The sequence below is a fragment of the Pyrgilauda ruficollis genome, unplaced genomic scaffold (genome assembly GCF_017590135.1).
Source record: "Pyrgilauda ruficollis isolate IOZ18807 unplaced genomic scaffold, ASM1759013v1 scaffold24, whole genome shotgun sequence".
NCBI lineage: Eukaryota > Metazoa > Chordata > Aves > Passeriformes > Passeridae > Pyrgilauda > Pyrgilauda ruficollis.
The window spans coordinates 8,505,925-8,522,065 of record NW_024523648.1 but is presented as its reverse complement, the minus strand read 5'-3'; the positions used below and the strand labels follow the sequence as shown (position 1 = coordinate 8,522,065).

General features: G+C 39.0%; 1 protein-coding gene across 2 annotated transcripts in view; it reads right to left on the bottom strand.

Moving 5' to 3' along the window:
- Nucleotides 1–16,141, bottom strand: part of PLEKHG1 (pleckstrin homology and RhoGEF domain containing G1) — a 126,820-nt gene that overhangs the window by 83,268 nt on the left and 27,411 nt on the right. For both annotated transcript variants that reach the window (XM_041470028.1, XM_041470026.1), the window contains exon 3: nucleotides 5,964–6,038. In XM_041470028.1, the coding sequence (XP_041325962.1) occupies nucleotides 5,964–6,012 (49 nt within the window). In that variant the 5' untranslated portion in view covers nucleotides 6,013–6,038. The remainder of the gene's footprint in view (nucleotides 1–5,963; nucleotides 6,039–16,141) is intronic.

Below are 16,141 nucleotides of genomic sequence, written 5' to 3'. Positions count from 1 at the left end.
TTTTTTAGGATCAGCAGCACATTTCTGAGGTGGTAAGCAAGACAGATGCTAAACATAACACAAACATTTAAAAAACCCATTCATAAAGGAGTGTTCAATCAATCTTTTTGTCAAACATTTTATATACACAGCTAAGCTCAAAATAATTAATAAATTAAATAATTAGAGACTGTTTATCATTCCTGATAGGAAAAGGAATTTTTACACTTCAATACACAGAAAATTTGTATGCCACTTCTTTCTTTTCTCTAGCAAGGAACCTTTGCTCCTCCAGGAATGTTTGAATTGTTTTAGATTTCTCTTGATTTGAAAGATCAATTAAGAAATAAATTAACAACAGTAGGACTCAGAAGGGCTTTAAAGAAACTAGCTGGTTTTCATCAAGATGTATCACATTTGACTGCTTCATGCAAGCCACATTTGGCCTCCCTGTTTTGAACTACCCCAAATCGGTTATTTAATATGTGCACATTACGTGTGAAACATTATACACATAATTTTACATCGTGTGCAATTTATTGATACAAAAGAAAAAAATTCATCGGTGCTACACTTCTTAATTGCCTGACAACTAAGAATTAGTTACCACTGAAACAGAAAAATATAAGTAATTTTTGAAAATGGGATCACTGATATAAAAAAACCCTCCTTAGTTTTCCAAACCTCAAGTTTAAGCAGTTCAGGCCACATAAATATTTTATAATTCGTGGATGACTGGAACACTGATCTTTGGCAGGATACCAGCCAGTCAGGACACCAGGGAAAGTGCTGGGCATCTGAAGAACAAGTCCTTCTACTTGTTAATGGCCCAACCTTTGTAATCAGTGACTTAATCACCATTACATTACAGCAACTGCGTCTTCACTTCTGATGGGGAGCAGGCTTTCCTGTACTCAAACATTTCACAAGGTCCAGAACAGTCTGCCCTTCACTGCCCTAGATCAAGACAGCCACCTCCTCCTCCTCCTCCTCACTGAGCGGAGGAAGTTGAGAAGCCAGTCCAGGTTCATCCTGTTGGCGACTGAGAAGAAGGCGTGACGCAGCCAGAGCGGCTCGGTGACCAAGGCAGCTCACCAAAGTGCTTTCATGGCACGGCCAGCTATTCAAGGCTGGGTTTAAGGGCTCAGGCACCGCAGGGAACACGAGCTGCGCTGCACACCGCAGGGCTGCACGGACTGGCTGCAGCACAGCAGCTGCCTCGGGCTCCTGCGAGCGCTCAGCTCCTGCGGACTCAGGTGACAAGAGTTATGACAAGAGTCATTATGCCTTGTGACAACAGCCCACAACCCCTTTTTCAAAGGAAGATGTGCCACCCTCTTGCAGTGCGCCTAGGGAAGCCAACAATGTAGTGAGGAGTCAGTAACAAAATATCCAATTTCATCACCCTTCCACTTCACTTTTCTCACATTTCCAACCGGCTTTCAAATCTACTTAGGCTTCATCACCTCCTTTTATAAACACTAGGGTTAAGAATTTCAGATACTGTCCTTATACAGAGACTTCTCCTCCATCAATATATGATTTTGGGGACATTAAAAGCTGCTGCAAAACGAGGCTATGAGTAGTAACTAAGGAATAACCTGGCACAGGAAGATTAAATTACTGGGGATAGTGAGAATATAAAAAGCACGTACTGTGTTTTCCCCATCACTTTTCTAGCTTCCAACCATTTTCAGCTAAAGGCCATTCCTTAATTTACAGTGGCTCATTTATTTGGAGCTGTCTTCTCTGGTCTCCCTTTCAACTCATGATTTTTAAAAATTCACATTATTATTTTGCAGGGAAGTCCACAATGTCCATCCCCTTCTGAATAAATAGCGAAGGCCTTTTATATTCCATCTCACCCACTCAGTGTCAGCACACAGATTTTTTTGTGCCCATCTCAGCCCAGTGATATACTGTTAAGCCTACAAGTGCACCATCACCATAGCTTCCTATAACTTCACGTGCACATAAGATCTGAAAAAGCTTTAGATAAGATGCTTCATTTTCCCATCTATTTCTCTGTTTCTTTAAAAGGGGTGTAGTAACAATAAAGTGTAACAACAACTTTCTCCATTACACAGGATGTTCTGAAAGCCCACACAGCACTGGGACAAAAGGCAGCACAGCAGCACTTACTAACCCACACAACCACACCCTGGCATTCCTGCCATTAAAGAATCAGCCTTGGCAAAATCTGGAAGTAGGAATACTGATGCTATTTTCCTCACTGCATTTGAAGTGTATGATCCATGGGGTTGTGCTTGCACGTTTTTCCTGTGCAGCGTTGCACATTACAGCAGAAACAGCAGACAGATCTAAGTCAGAGGAGTTACAAAATGCAATGAGACATCACAAGCAGCAACAGAAAGAGCTGGCAGGCTCCCATTAGTGCCATAAGGTACACAATGCAAGGAAAACCACTGCTTGTTGCTGTAGGATATTTTACAATGACATAAGCTTGCTGTCCACAGGGATTTGTCAGTGGCTGTTTATAAAGTCCAGGTGTAACATTCGTTTCCTTCAGGATGCAAGTGTGGACCATGAAGTCAGTAAGAGAGGATCCAGCTGTGGGAAGTCATGCCTCTTACTTAAATGAAAAAGTTGGTGTGGGAAGAGGGAAAGGAAGAAGACTTTGTGGAAGTTTAACTTCCTCATGTCTTCTTCAAATATGCCTACTTCAAGGCACAGAAAAACAACCAGTCAAGCTGACTGGAGAAACTGAAAAAAGGTTCCCACATCCATATATATGTTCTAAGTGTTTTGCATAAAGCTACTGCTAAGGTAGCACTTGACTGATATCCCAAAAAACTTTGAGTCTGTGAATCTTCCAAACAGACACTAAGGTAGACCTCATCTGGTTTCTTCGAAGCAAGCCTAGCTATGTTGTGAACAGCTGTTCACAGGTATCAGGACAAAAAAATTAATCCACTATCCACGGATTAAACACTTGTGTTTTATGAAAAAAATTTCAGTATCATAATAATTTTGTTAAGGTAGAAAAAGTTTTAATCCTATAGGACAGATAATTTGTAGTGAAAGAATTCTACAATCATTCCCCTAAATTTTTGCAAATAAGTAACTCCTCAGCTCCAAATACCATCATGAGCAGCAACTGTGAATCACAGCGGCCACCCTAAAGGAGAGAGGAGGAATTTGAGCTGTGGCTGGGGTGCTCCTGTCACACCCTCATTTCCAGTGGTTAACTATACTAGAAGTTTAAGAGTGACTTTTCGGCAAACACAAGCAGAAAAAAATGCTAATTCCTTTGCAAGCTAAACCAGAAATACACTCAATCCACTTCCTGGTATTGACATAGTACATTGTTCTAAATGCATCCATTGTAAATAGAATATAATAGCTTTGCCAAAGGAAAACAGTTAAGAAATAGTTATATGTGGATCATGGTAGGAGCTTTTTGTTTTAATTTGTTTGTCTACCACTCCTTGATAGCTAGACAAGCTTCTTGAAAAATATTTTTCCCTGTGTGATATGCACACACTTCCATCTTTGCAACAACCAAATCTCCAGATCCTGGGTTTTTTCTCCTGATAGCACAAAGCAAGCATTGACATTTATAAATACAACTGTTGACTCTAAAAGGTTTGACAGAAGAGGTGGCAGAAAAGCAAACAGTCTGCCCACCCACTGGGGACCCTCGAGTCAAGGACTAAGTTACAGTAACTTAATTACAGGAAACTCCTTTCTCAATTGTCTGCTCCTGTGTGCTGCACGGCTTAACTGGAGTATATGGAGCAGTGGGTCAGGGGCAGGGAGGGGCACTGCTAGGTTAAAGCAACACTGGCTTTTTCAAAGTTTCCAGATAATCAGTTACTTGCCAACACTTTGCTCAACCCAACTTGACCCTGATGAACATTAGAGGTTAATTGTTAGAAATCTGTAACAACAAATACACATTTTTCTTTTCTTTTAACCAATGACTGCAAGAATATTTCTTTGGGGAAAAACACAAGCAGTAATAAGTTGTTATGATTTCTGGAAATAATTACAAAAGTTCACATAAATGTTTATGCACATATGGAGCATTGCTATTTTAATCATGAGAAATGAAACACCCACTTCTCAATTCTTACTCAGTCATACCAGCAAAATATTTCTACACACCAGTTAGCTGTATAAATGCTAAGTAAATAGAGATGTATATGATCAAAGACTAACTATGGAAGTTTATCTTGCAATCCATGCTGCAGCAGCCACTGTCATATATGTCTGATCTTTTTCTTCAGTAAACATTATCATAACATCTTTGAATGTATTTATTACAATAAACCAAAACAAACTCTCTCATTAACTTCCAGCACTCATGACTTCATATCATTAGAATGTTTTATCTATAGTAGAGCATTTTCATCAAGACATAAAAACAGGTCTCTTAAGTGCAGCTTCATCATTATTCATTAGCTCATCTTTTATTTTTTAAATCTAAAAATTAGTTCCTAAAGAGCAATTAAAAACAAAGTATCCAGATTGAACCTGGATAAAATTTTGTTTTAGTAAACACTGCATTTGTTAAAGCATACACACAAAATCACAGAGAATATTCTGAGTTGGAAGGGACCCACAAGTATCAGCAAGTACAACTCTAATGTGAATGGCCCATTCAGGGGCTAAAGCTGTGACCTTGGCGTTATCAGCATCCTGCTCTAACCAAGTGAGCAAGGATATTTCATACAGACTCTGGAATAACTTCATGAGTTCTTATCACAACAAAGTACAATGATAACTGCAATTTGAAAATGAAGATTCAGAATAATCTCATCATTTTAGTTAGCTACATTTTATTGTAGGCTTTTGCTTCAAGTAAACACACTCCAATGCTTTTAGCATAAGCATTTAATTAAAAGGATGACACACAACATGTGCATGAGAAAGAGCTCAGTCTTTAAAAGACTAGCTGGAATTGCTTCTCCTCTTGTGTGGAGAGTTCTCCCAGCAACATGTTAAGCTTTACAGTAAATTTTAAAAAGGTCTTCCACAGTTAAGCACAATTTAACACCATTTACATGAAGAGAATTACCTTTCTCTATGGTATTTGATGCACTTCTTGAAATTATTATTGCAGCTTGCTCCTCCGTGCCTTTCAAATGCCAAAACTGAGGTTCAAAATCTACAAAAATACTTAAAACTAAATTTTGAGACAACTGTCTTGAGCCATAGAATAAAAAATCCTGAACTGTAAACTTTAGTCAAACTAAACCACACATTTGAATTAATATAGTCCTTGTGTGAGGACAACAATGATCTAGAAAGCAAGGATATACAAGAGCTACTATAGTTTTAACACAATACTGTCAGAAATACCTCACAATGAAATAGCAAATTTCACTTCACATGAAATAGCAACTTATTATAAAATGCCTTAATGACACATCCAGCAGTGATTCTGAGGAAGGAATCAAGTTAGGCAGGGTTACAATTGTTTTCAAATAATGAATTTGCCCTGAAACCAAGTACCAAACTTTCAGATATGGGAATTTAAAATTAACAGACCTCAAGAGGAAACAAAATGGTCTGAATGAGCATTTCAAGATTCCACTGATTTAGTGAAAATCACACAGACAATTCCTCCTTTTATCAATCAACCCACATCTTAAATGTCAGCTTTGGTTCTGTGAGACTCAAGTATATTGTACAAAAAACTGGCTTCAGTTAAGATCTCTTTAGCAAATGGGACAAAACATCTCCAGTGCTGAAATCCTAGCAGTGCACTTCCCCATTATTATATATTTTAGTACTCTCATGGATGATGGGCTAGGGAGGGATGGAGAGGTTACTCAAAGACAAGTGAAAATATCCTGCTACCTAGATAGACATGCACATATAATACTAATCCAGCTCTCCCTTAAAATTAAGTCCAGTAAGGGAAACTCAGCCTTTAACTTCAAAAAATTCTTCACAGAATCCAAACTTTTTTTTTTTTTTTTTTCCAATAGACAAAAGAATGGAAGAAAACTACTAACCTTCACTTCTGGGCACAGGCTCTGTAGCACCTGGTGTTTTATCTGGCATCTCTGCAGACACAGGCTTAGTAGAACCTAATGGACACAAAGCAAAGAAGAGTTCTCCATCAAAACCAGCACGTTTCAGTAAGGCACTCCCCTGCTCCACGGCCCCTGTGAAGGATGGGTTTTCAGCTTTCAGCGCTTCTGTGTCTGTGTGTAAGAAGTGTAAACAGACAAAACTCTCTCAGGATTAACTGCAATACCATTCAGGAGGCTCTCAGTTGGATGTTCTACCAGGTAGGCAGGCACAAAAGGACCCTCTCATACCTGAGAGCACTAATTACATCTGGTGAACTGCTGCCTTTGATTTCACACATTTTTCTGCCCCAGTTAATTTCAAGTGAGAGGTCTATGAACTGGGATGGAAGAGCTGCATACACCCAGGTACTGCTGAAGTTAACCATGGAGTGACCATCTCCAGTGTGCAGGGTCACAGCAGCCTGCATCAAACACAAAAATCCACTGAATTAAAGCTTTGCTACACTGTAGAGCACCAATAATTCTTCCTGCACAGCAGTGAGCAGAGAAGAAAAGGCTTCTCAGGAAAGCAGTGAACACATCTCCTCTTACAGCAACCTTATGTACCCTCTGTGGTACTGGCCAGTGGTCAACATGTGGCCACCACACACTGGCTGGGATTTTGTATCCTCCTTTCCAGCACCTTTGAATATTTTCCCATCACCAGCAATGCTGACACTCCATTTTACATAATGAAAGCCTCAAGATCAGACAGGATGCACCAAGACCAGACAAATCAGAACAAGGATGATTCTCTGTCTGAAGGAGTTTGTGTGCCAAGTGGAACTTCACCTCAGCTGACAATTCACACAGCTCAGTGCTGTGTACAGCACTGTACAGAGTGCACAGCATCAGAAGTATTCACAGTACAGCCTCAATTCCTAATGAAGGAATTATCTACTTTCTAACAACACTGAGGCCAAGAGCAGATTTCGCAAGCAGTTTTCAAGATAGCCATCAGATCCAGAGCTATTGGAGACCCCCCTGGATAACTGTGCAGCAGAACTGAGACTGAACTCAAATAAATGGCCCTTTTTTCCTCCCTTCTTAAATTACTTTGCTTTCAAAATTCGTATAGCTTGTTTTGAATCCTATCCTCAGACATAAAATGAAAATATTTCTGCCCGAGTGTCCAATAAAGAGCTTAGGTTTGCATTACAACCAAACTACCCAAAATGTGTAGGATTTCTTAAGCTGTTTAAGTCATAAAATAGAATTTTAGGTGTGTTATCCAGGGCAAGTATATTTGCCATATTTAATTCACAAATATGTAAAATACTTATAAACATTAGACATATGTGAGGCTACAATCCACTAGCACTTCTTAGGGTAGAAATTAATTTCTATTTAACTGATGGAAATTCTACTAGATTTTCCATATGATTTTCTAGATCAGCCAATTCATCTCTACTCAAGATAAAATCCACCATGTCTTACTCAGAAATTACTTTGTCCTTAACACAGATGTTTTATCCACACAACAGTACATTTACAAGACTGTGAGCTAGCTAAACATCTTCTCTAACCCCCCCAAATCAATAGCTGTAATGCTTATCCACCTGAAGGTCTGGGTTTATGAGTTCATAAAAGACAGCTGGACAGTGCCACAAACTGAACAAACAAGTGTGACCACAACAGAGGCTTAAACAACTATAAAAACCTAGGGGTCTCCAAACTCCTTTATAAATCAGCTGTAAAACAGAACCCGCTCTCCACAAGACAATTAAAAAATAAATTTGTTCTTCAAACAGATTACTCAAATTTAATTATCTATGCTTATCATCACTAAGCAGTTGGCTAGAATAAATACACCAACTAATTCTAAAACTTGGCAAGCTCGTGTCTAACCCTCTGCATTCAATGATGCACTACACATTCTCTGAACATTACACAGGTCTATAAATCAAATTCCACCCATCCAGTAATTTACTAGTAAAGTGGATAGGAACCAGTTAACCACACAACATATTTGAAACAAGAAATTTCATCAATAAATTCTATATTTACTTTCTATGATTAATTTTAAAATACAAAAACCATTTTATTTAAATTTTAAATAAATAATTTCATATCACTTATTAAGGAAAAATATGTTAAAAATGGAAGAAACCCCATGGATATCCACATATTTGTTTTCTGGTTTTGGTTGGTTGGAGTTGCATTGACTTGAAGTAAATATGCCAAGCAAACTTCACCGTGAAAATGCTCACAGAGTCACTTACTGACATGTTAATGAAAAAAAAAATAAAATCAGTAGTCTCAGAAATAATTTTGGGCTCCTTCACTGACATTTTGTAGAGGTGCTGAATACAAGCAATAAAAAAAGACTTTTTTTTCTTGCCTCTTCTGCCCTAATTTTTATTTACATAAGTCCAATCTTTTGTTGTCTAAAGTAGGCCAGCCTTTTCTACTTTGCCTTCCAAGGAAGTGATAGCCTTGCTTTTCTGTTATCTAAACTCAAAACCAGAAAGCAATTTTACTGCAAGTAAGGCACACCCCAACAGTCATTTATCCGAAATTAATGGAGTGTGCTTATCCCTTGCTATGGAGTATGACCTATCATTCCGGTACAAAACCAAGTGGGATTCAAATGGGCGTTGAATGACCTTGTCATTTTTAATAATGGAATAGTAACTTGAAAGCCGGATCATTCAATTACTGCACACAAACCAAGGTATTTATCGAACAGGTTCAGACCTGCCACTGCTACAACAACTCTGTCTCAACAGTTCATTTGGCTAATCCATGGCAATTTTAAAAACTACAGTCCCACTGATGGTTTTCTACAGACTTGCCAGTTTAGCAGCTCTGCATTATAAAACATGATAGCAAGGGCTTAACATAGCTACAACAGTTTAAAGAAAGTCAGCCTCTGTGCCTAGAAAGTGCATCTTCAGAACAATATCTAGAAACTGTCACACCCCCAAGATCCCTGAGTCCACCTCTTAAACTGACACTGCCAAGTCCACCCCTAAACCATGTCCCTAAGCACCACGTCTATGTGGCTTTTAAATATCTCCACCTCTTTCCCGGCCAGCCTGTTTCAATGCTTGAAAAAGCCCTTCCATAATGAATTTTTCCCCCCAAAGGTTCTTGTCATTGTATGTAATGATTTCCAGCAATGAAACAGTCTGAAATTTGTTGCTGCTTTTTCTAAAGCTTGCAGGAGATTAGTTGTACCAGAACAGTACAACCAGGTGCAAACATGACACAGTCTTCAGCACTTTCACAATTCACTGTCTAAGGAAAACATTACATCTAAAAACTGAGGTCCAGTAATGTGGCACAAAACAGTGTTTTATTACTTCTTTTAAAAGTACACAAATCTATATGTTGTTAAAAATACCTTTCCCCCTTTCTATCTCATTAATGCAAACCAGTTCCATGCTATTGCTAGAAATTGCAGAATGTACTCAAAAAATAAAGAAATACAGAACTCTGCTGTTGTTTTCTGCAACACACTAAGTTTTGAATTACTCAAAAAACAAAAATCAATGTTGAGCACTCCTTTATTTATAAAATTCCTCCTTTTAATCTAGGAGGGGAACATCTGACAAAAAAGTACTAATCAGACGAGGAAACTAAATCTCCCTCTCTCTGCAGTAAGGCCAAGCTGGACTCATGTAAAATCCAGTCAAAGAGCAGCATTTGGGGTACAAGCTTGCTAGTAAATATAAAAGGAAATAATGCTTGCTCACTTTCTATACAAATAATTTTCACTTATCCAGACAATCTTATTAGTAGTAGTATACTAAAGTTTTTAAGCACCTTATGAAAACATTCCACGCAGACCCTTCTAAATACTTTTGCAATATAATTATTGAAATAGTTTTAATTTCCTCTAAATCTCAGGCTCAGCTATTCTAGTAGTCCATGAGGTACCTTGTATTTTTGAATTCATCAGTCCAAACTGCCACCTATTGCTTAGAGCACTTTTTCACAGAACATCCTAGTAAGAGAACTTGAAATACATATGCATTGATAATTTATGAATAAACACAGCTATACTGTTTACATTGCTCAGTTAAGCAAAACTCTTTTAACAGCAACCAAAACCAGTCAGATGTATGACCATGCATTTTCATGGGCCATAATAAGCCAGGGCCACCCAAACAGGCATGCTGGGAGGTCCTAGTTCAAGAAAATTTTTGTTCCTACCAGTAGATTGATTTGCCTTTAAAATCCTGAGCTGCTAAAAACTGCAAATCAGCTTTACTATTATGAAAAACATAAGATCCTTTAAACACAGCATCTAAGCCAATAGTGTGCTGTAGGTGAATTAGTAAAACATTCAAATTTATAGCCCATGGGCTGCTAAAAAATTTAAAAAAAAAAACAAAACAAAAAAAACCCAAAACCAAACAAAATAAAACTTAGTCATTCCCAAATGTTGATAAGTTTATTAATGTTAATCGAAGTGTCACAATTTTCACTTTTAAAGTTTCATGGAAAAATTTCCATTGGAGAGAAGACTTCTGTTCCACTTTCATTCTTTCAGCAATTAATTGATATTTTCTCAAAAAAGCATCAAGGCTCTTGAAAGAGACCATTGTTTGTCACAGGACTGTTTGCAGATGTAACTATGGAGCTCAGCTATGTATTTATGTTGAACAATGATCATCACTAACCAAAATCTAACCTGACCCTCCCCCTTTGTGTCAAACCCTTAGCCCTTAGTCTACATTTGTTTCAAATAGCTGGAAGTGATCATATTCAAGAAAGTTGGTTGGATTTCTTCCAAAACTAGTCAAATACAGTCACTTTTCAGTGACAGAAACTGCACTTCTCCCCCATCTTCCATAGGCACAATCAACATTAATATAAGATTCTGCTGTGGTCACTTTATTCACAATCAGAGTACATGTTCCCTTACAGTACTTTATTACAATTTTAAATGCAGCCTTTTACAGATTAAACAGTCAATTTAACACACATCAATACATGTAAAACAACTGAAGTCCTGAAATTCTACATTACATACTGTGCTGTTAACAGAAAAACTGTTGGTTTATTTTTTAAACAGTATCTAGATGAGTTCTTTCTGCTGCAATAAAAAAAGGTGCAAGAGGGATAGAAATAAAACAGATATTAGTAGGTTTTTTGACATGAAATACTTTGCAAACTAATAAGGACAATTAAATGCCCAGAGACAGCCTGCACATCCTTCTTGGATGAATGGTACTGGATATTGCATTTCTGAATGCAATAAAACTCATAGAACAAAAAACAACTCATAGAACCCCAAAACCAGCACTCACATTCTCAGGTTTCAGGATGAATTCCAAACTCCAAGGATGGCTACGGTAAAATTCATACTCACATCAACACACTCAGACTCTGACATCTGAGTGTTAAACACTGCATATTATCTTTGTTAGAGAATAAAGACATCTGTCCCTGATCTAGTTTTTGCCATTTGTTTGCCTACAAAATCCCTTCTGGAGCAGATGCATTGCTGCTCTGAGCCCCACGAGAATAGCTTTGATCCCAGGTCACATAAACCATAAAACAAGTTTATATGCTAACACTCACACAGTTCTTTCACATGAACCAAGAAGTGACACTGAAAGAAACCCTAAATAACACTGATCTAAGGGATACAATTATGAGGACATGAACCAAGCCCTTATTTCTGCTCCTATTCACCACCACCCCTCAGCCTTCCTAAGTAATATGGTAGTACCTGGTTAAGATTCAAGCATAATTTCAAGTTCATTGTTATTCCTTCAAAAATTGCACAGAATTCTAATGGCTCCTTTCATTCCCTTCCAGCAGCATTCTGGATGTGGGTGTGAGTTACAGCTTCCCTTCTACAACAATGTCCCACAAAAATCTTCCAGTCTTTTCTCCCCTTTTCCACATCAACACACACCAAAATGTTCCAGCTTTGAGGGGTTTTGCTGGAGCTTGGGGGTTGGATTTTGTGGGGTTGTCTTGGTAAGATGCTACAGATTTTGCTGATATTCCCAAACCATGCCATTCTTTCACTTTCTTTTCCACAGAAAGGCAGTAACTGTGACACTTAAGACAAATGCAGCAGGAGATGAGCTGGTCTAAACAAGATTGTGATGATCTATATGGCAAAAAAGAGCAAAACCCCCTTTACACATCTGACCATGGATGAAAATCACAGTAACATCACTCTCTTGCCTGCTTCTTCAAAACATTTAATCTACAGCATCCTCTGCCTAGTTTCTGGAGCTAATCATCCATACTGCGGCTCCAATCCAAAATACTTAACTTTTTGCCAGCAGGCGAAGACCAAATCACAGAATCCCTTTGTCACTTTCATTCTGGTTTACTGTAATTCAAGTGTTTGAATGTGAAAAGCATCATAAATGTTCCAATGTAAGGAAGGAGCTGTCTGGCTCCTCTGTGGTTTAACTGCTACGCGTATGTCTTCCTCCTCCTCCCATCTCTCCAACACTTTTGAATCCATTCCCAGCGCTATTCCAAGGTTTTGCTCATGGTTTTCCAAAACCACTAAAAGATCAAGTTCAGCAGCTAATCACCATGTTTCAGTCTGCAAGGCAAGACATCGTATTTTTTACAAAGTAACGCCGGATGTGAGGTCTAGAAGGGCATGTGACACAATATTTTCTCCTTCAAACTTTCTATAGAAGTTCTAGAAAAGATGAGCCATACTCAACTTTTGGTCTGTGTCCAACCACGTTGCAAGGCTCCTTACTTAAAACAGCGTATGCTGCTTCTATGCCAAGAGAAACAAAGAGGAAAACTCCCCACAGGGTCTTGTGGGAGGAGGAAGAGGGATCAAAACCTTGACTGACACTCCCCAAATACCCTTGTGAAGCATATGCTCAAAGCCTAAGCAGAAAGACATCCGCTTTAATTGGTGAAATGCATGTGTTTCCTGCATGTATGCATTAACTCTGTGCTGATCACAGCAGTTTCTCAGCTCAGCAGAAGCACTGTCTTTCAAACTCAAGTCCCCTCAGTGCAGTTTGTAGAAAATGCCTTAGTGCAATCAACCATTGCTATTTCTCTTTCTGCAAAAATGAATGTAAAAATCAACCACTGACGAGTATTTCTGAAAATATTTTTTAGCACACGCAGCTTTGCCCAAGCCCACAAGGCATCACTGGCGCTGCGCTACAGAACGCTGACACAGAGCGACCCAAGGCCTCCCTGGCAGCGCTTCCCGGGATGCGGCCGCTCGGAGCCGCTTCCAGCCGAGCTCCCGCAGGTGGCACTCGCTGCTGCTCCACGGACAGACAAAACCCAGTGCTTGCAGCAGAACCTGTCTCTCAGCGTGTCGGGGAAGGGCTAAACATCATTCTGAGCTGTCGTGTCTACCACTCGAGTCTTAGCTACCACACAGCTAAGCAGCTATATCACCTTTTGCTTACTTCAAAACTCCCTATAACTAGAACGAACAAGAATTATTTTGTAAAGCACCGGGCACTTTTCAAATTATGTACACATACTGCTTCTCTCATGTCTTCGTACAGTGCAGTTAATCTCAGCAGCTCTTCCAGGTCTTCATTAAAGTTAAAAAACCCCACATGAACAAAGGAAAAAAAATCCATCAAAAGATCATGTTTCGCTTACATACAGAAAGTCTGTCACTTCAGACACTTTCTTTTGAATCTAAGCTTGAGAAAACAGACAGACTTAGGTAAAGTGGCTCAGCACAGGACATGCCTGACATACACTGATGAAAACCAAGGAAAAGCAGGATAAGCAGGTCAGTCCCAAGATATTTAGGGACTTAGAGGCAAGTCTCAGCACGGACTGTTGAGAGTACAGCAGTAGCAAGTCACAGCTGCCAAGAACAGCTATCGTTATCACAAAATACTGTTGTCATCTACTCAAAGAAATCTGCTACTCAACAACCATACAGTGAAGCACACTGTATTCTAAGCAAAGCATTTTCTGAGCAAATTAAGAGCCCCATGCAATGCATTACATGTAGTTACTCTGCAAAAACCAACCAACAGCATAGTTTTCTTTATTGACTCTTAGAAAGATAGAGATAAAATCTTTTAACTGAGTTTTCCTTACATTGGTTCCTGATTTCATTTTTTAGATAATAGTACTTCTACTGTTAAGTGCTAATTAGGGCCACACAAAGAAAACTGAATTTGAAACAAACCTATTTAAAAATAAACCAAATGCTTCAAGATAGACAAGAACTCACTGTTCAACATTTTATTTATTACTAGAGCTTATTTCCAGCACCATTACTTTGTGACTCTTCAGTAATTCACATAACAAGTGCAGAAATAGCACAAAAAGAATGTACTATGCATATACACCAGTTACAGCACTAAAGAGACTACAGGATTTTAGGGTACAAGTCCTCACACTGTGATAACAGCCAAACCCATGGCCAGAACCCTGACAGCTGCCAGAAAAGAATACCTGACCTTCCTCTCCAAAAATTCTCTGTCACTGTCAGAATTTATGCAGTCCTTTTACCACGTCACCCTAAATACAGTCTCTGAATGTTGGGTTTATAGCTGCACTTCTGCCTTGCTCACCATTCACCCTTCCAGCTATATATATGTGGGGGAACATAAAATTTAAAGTATTTTTTTAATCTGTTAGGTATTTTTGACTGGTCACTAGCATCCCCTCTTCTTGCATCTTTCTCAGGAGAAATACAACTACAAATGCATTAGGTCTTATATTTTGTTGAAGAAAGTCTAGATGAGGGCCATAAAGTTGATTAGAGGGATAGAGCACCTCTCCTAGGAAGAAAGGCTGAGACAATTGGGATTTTCCAGGCTGGAGAAGAGAAGGCTTCAGGGTGACCTGACTGTGGCCTTCCAGTATGTGAAACAGGCCTATAAGAAAGATGGAGAGAGATTTTTTTTACAAGAGCATGTAGTGACAGGACAAGAGAGAATGGCTTCAAACTGAAAGGAAATAGGTTTAGATTAATTTACTACTGTGGGTGGTGAGGCACTAGAAGGAGTTGCCCTGAAAAGTGGCAAATGCCCCATCCCTGGAAGGGTTGAAGCCAGATTAGGTGGAGCTCTGAGCTCCTGGTCTTGTGGAAGGTGTCTCTGCCCATGGCAGGGAGGAACTAGATGATCTTTAAGATCTCTTCCAACCAAAGCCATTCTAGGATTTCATTCTCATGAGCTGCAGAACCTAAACCTCACTACCAGGTCAATAGTTTTTGTGGAAGGAGCTAACAGTGGGCCTGTTAGCTGAAGGAGCAAGAAGCAAAGAAGTAGCTGATAAGGAGCTGTCTTCAAGGCTGTAACCAAGGAGACCAAGAGAAGTGAGGAACAGAAGAAAGATAAGAAGAGAACTTCGCAGCTGGATGGAGTATTTTTAGAAAGTTAGTTAAGTCACTGTAACTTTTCACCAATGGTGTTATGTTGATTTATTGTGGCCAATAGTTAAGGTAGAAGAAGTATAAACTATCACAGAGTGTATAAAAAGTCGGACATATTTCGTATGAAAGAGTTGCCAAATGAGACTGCTTCTAGTCCCTTCGCTGTGTCGTGACCGCCCCAACAACGACAAGTTTTGGCTTAATAAATGAAGAAAAAAAAATCCAATACATTCCACAGCTGGATGTGAACCTGTCAAACTTCTTCAGTAGCAGAGACTGCTTCATAGTGCACATGGTTAAGCAAAGGAAACTGAAGAGGAAAGAATTTCAGCATTGTTTATCACAGAATTACTCGAATTCCTTTCAAAGCTCTGAACTTTGCTACAATTAGAAGAGATGCTGATATGGCTAATAAACAATCAGAGGGATGCACACACGCAAAGAGTCCTTCTTCAGTCTTTTTCACATTCTGTCCCTCTTTAGTCTTTTTTATATTCAAGCCTCCAGTGCTCAGCAACTACAATTTTAAGATTTCTGGTTAAAGACAAGGACTGCTGCTGCTGTTCCACTCCACTCACAGATATTAAAAAAACCAAACAAGCAAACGAGCCATAACCCAGCTAGCATCCTAACATTCAGCTTTTATTCCCATTTCTCTTTTACACAAGAAAAAAAACAAGGAAAACAAACGAACAAAAAAATCCTCCAGACTCGCATCTGGCAGATGTAGTAAAGAGCCCCTGGTACCTGCTTTTACAGGCTGTAAGCCTCCTCCAAATTGTATTTTCTATTAGAGAGGGTGTGTAGCACT